Source organism: Tachyglossus aculeatus, chromosome 14 (assembly GCF_015852505.1).
Source record: "Tachyglossus aculeatus isolate mTacAcu1 chromosome 14, mTacAcu1.pri, whole genome shotgun sequence".
Classification (NCBI taxonomy): domain Eukaryota; kingdom Metazoa; phylum Chordata; class Mammalia; order Monotremata; family Tachyglossidae; genus Tachyglossus; species Tachyglossus aculeatus.
The window spans coordinates 45,876,898-45,879,911 of record NC_052079.1 but is presented as its reverse complement, the minus strand read 5'-3'; the positions used below and the strand labels follow the sequence as shown (position 1 = coordinate 45,879,911).

Here is a 3,014-nt window from a genome sequence, read left to right as displayed (position 1 = left end):
AGTCCAGAGTATCACTTCTCACCCAGCCGGGAGGCAGTACGTTTTTAACGTATTAGCTCTCTCTGTCAGCCAAAAGTCAATCAGTCACCTAAAGCATTATCAGCTAAATTTCCAATATAATTCACCAAGGCAGGAATGCAGAAAACCTTCTTCTGATTTACTCTTTGTGGAGAATTCTTGATGATATTAGGGTAGGTTATGTAAATTACTGATAAGCTTGTTTCGTGATTATAGTAGTCCGTCAATGGAATTCCATTCACGGTTGCCTTCCCACTCCTACATCATATGCCAACCCTAAAGGAGGTAAATGAGCAGAAAGCATATCCACCCAGCTGAAAACCCAGCATCTCACCCAGAAAACGCAGGACGAGAGATCCTCGATGAGCTCCTTAAATTGTGGATGTGCAGTTCGGGAGGGAAGTCCAGCCAAATAAGGAAAATGCCTTTTTTCTCCTTCAACCATTCATTTCCTTTCCTTGGCTACCTTTGACCAGGAGATTAAAGGAATGCAACGAGATCACCCTCTGGGTGGATTCTGTAACGTGCGGAATAATGTTTGAAACAGATCTGGAGAGTAAGTTTGTTCCCCAAGACAATTCCTAGCTGCAAGCCTCTTCAGCCTCACTGAACGGAGAGGAGGCTGAGGATGTTTTGGATTCTCCGTCACTGTTGCATTCCGGTCTTGGGAGAGGTTTGGAAATGGCTCGGCTCTCCTTGGACTTACTGGGCATTCCTGGAGGCTGACAGTCCAGCAAACTCTGAAGGTGTTTGATGTAGCCGATCGCAGCGCGGAGAGTCTCCGCTTTGCTGAGGCGTTTGTCTGCGAGTTCCCGGGGAAGATGTCCACGGAGTCGGGCGTACCCTTCGTTCACACAACGCACCCTCTGTCTCTCTCTCTCATTCCGCTTTCGGATGAAGGCAGGTTCAAAGGCACAGTCGTATGTTTCCAGTTGCCTAGAGAGAGGTAAGTAAGAATATCTCCCTGGGGGACCACTGCAGGGTGGTCCCCAGTAAGCAGAATCCAACTGGAAGAAGGCACTTAAGGGCTCGCTCCAAGATAATTGCGAAGGATTCATTGGGATGCCCGTGGGAACGCAGCCAGGATAGACTGTCTTGTTCAGTAATCCATCAGATTTACTGTTCTCCATTGTTAGAAAACCAAGTGCGGGCCCCCAGATGCCCAGTGTCCAATGGTGGGCATTAAGCCGGGCCGGGGTAATCCAAGCCGTCACATCTGGACTGGGCCCGTTCCCGTGCGGTCTGTCTTTTTTCAGCGGAGTTGATGGGCCTCGGTGCAGGCCAGTGACTCTGGGATCCAGGACTAGGTTTCCAGGCGACACTGCAATGTTCTTTTATAGCGAGGCAGGATGGGTTGAGCCAAGAAGCGAGATTTGCGGGACCCCTAATCCACACTTCAAACCCAGGTTTCCCCTCTGATCTTCCGATTTCAAAAGATAACAAAAGCGTCCCTATGTTCTCTCTCCCCTTGCTTGGAAATGTGAGCACCGGAGTTCACACACTAAACACAGAATAAGCTTCCAAGCTCCCAGTGCTTTTCAATTATTGTAATCCACTACGTCTGGGTCTTCGAGAGATGAGTAATTTGCAAAGTGCACAGGAATTTTCAGCGTTTGAGGAGAGCTCCTCCCAGGAACTCAAGGATCTCCTGTCAGCTGAGGGAAAAAAACGTTCACCAGAGACTTTTCCCCTTGAAAATCAAAACGCAACGGGAGCCTTTGTGGTTTCTGATGTTCAGGTCTAATGGAAACAGCTCTCGGGCTGTTTGCAAACTTATAGCTCTCCCATCCTCAGAGAAGAGGGGGGAAGAGCTCATCAAAGGAGAGAGTGCTCTGTTGCGGTTGGAAGGTGTGTCAGACTGCCGGGGAAACCCAGGCCTAGAGGCTTCCTCTCTAAATGCAGATACCCCATCAGTCCCATGAGTTTAAAGTGGCAGGAAAATGTATCTGTTATTAAAACAGGGATTTTTTTGTTGTTGTTCACACTCTCTTAGACTCATCTCTACGCAGGGCATTGATCAACAGCACATCAAAAGGCAGAATGGCAACAGAGTCAGAATCATTTCTCCCTTTGCTTACTGTAAACACAGTTCAAGTCCAGCTTCCCAAAATGTCGTAATCCCACCCAGGATATTAAGACATTCATCTTTTCACGCTGATTAGGCATTTCTTTCTTTTCCTCTACGCTTTTTAATGTTGAAAATGGATCCCCCCTAGCCCCTACTTGAAGAACTAAGCCCTAGTTTAAATCAGAAACCACGCAAGCTTTGAAGAGGGACCGAAAGTGATTCATCGGTCAATATTCGAAATGTTTTTGAAGATGGAAAAAGTCAGAGATAAAATGGACTACTAATGTTTTGGAGTGGGCCATATGGAAAATCAAGTCTTCTATTCTGCTCCTGTTTCAACTTCAGAAAGTCCAACTGGAGAACGGAAAAACAAGAAAACCCAAGCTTACGTTTGGATGTTTTACATGTTCAACGAAATCCATGGAGTTGCCCTAACATGTTTTCTGTCAAGTCCTGATTCTAGTATTTATTCTTAATGACCTGCCTGGAGCTACTGGAAAACACTTACATAAAGGCAAATAAAATGGACATAACTATGCCTTTGGCTTGTAGGTTAAATATTTTTTAACAGAGAAATTGGGTCCCGCAAAATATCCTAATTCTGACTGTGGTTTTGCTGACATAGTAGCCAGGGGCAATGGCTTGTTAGGGGACCACAAAAACAACTAAATTCAAAAATTTCATACCTGCACTTTATTCCTCAGGTTAAAGGCAATTTCAGTAGTAATGGTGGGGGTGATTCATGGGCTGTTCTGCATGATGTGACTGAATAATCTTAGCAATACCAGATTTGGAACTTGTTTTCTCTTCCATTCTGCCATATGCATGTATCTGGAATTCTTTCATTCATTGTTTTAAAATGAGACTACTGTTTTTAAACCTCCGCACTGCCTGATGTTTCCCCTAGAATTTGTCACCAAGCTTTGAG

At 45.4% G+C, this 3,014-nt stretch overlaps 1 protein-coding gene across 1 annotated transcript; it reads right to left on the bottom strand.

The window, feature by feature from the left end:
• Positions 1 to 550: 550 nt before the first annotated feature.
• On the bottom strand, positions 551 to 1,834 carry ASCL4 (achaete-scute family bHLH transcription factor 4). Its single transcript, XM_038756074.1, is given in 3 exon segments — positions 551 to 1,265; positions 1,267 to 1,489; positions 1,695 to 1,834. Coding segments are annotated over 3 exon segments (1,029 nt in total). The 3' UTR covers positions 551 to 599.
• Positions 1,835 to 3,014: the final 1,180 nt, after the last annotated feature.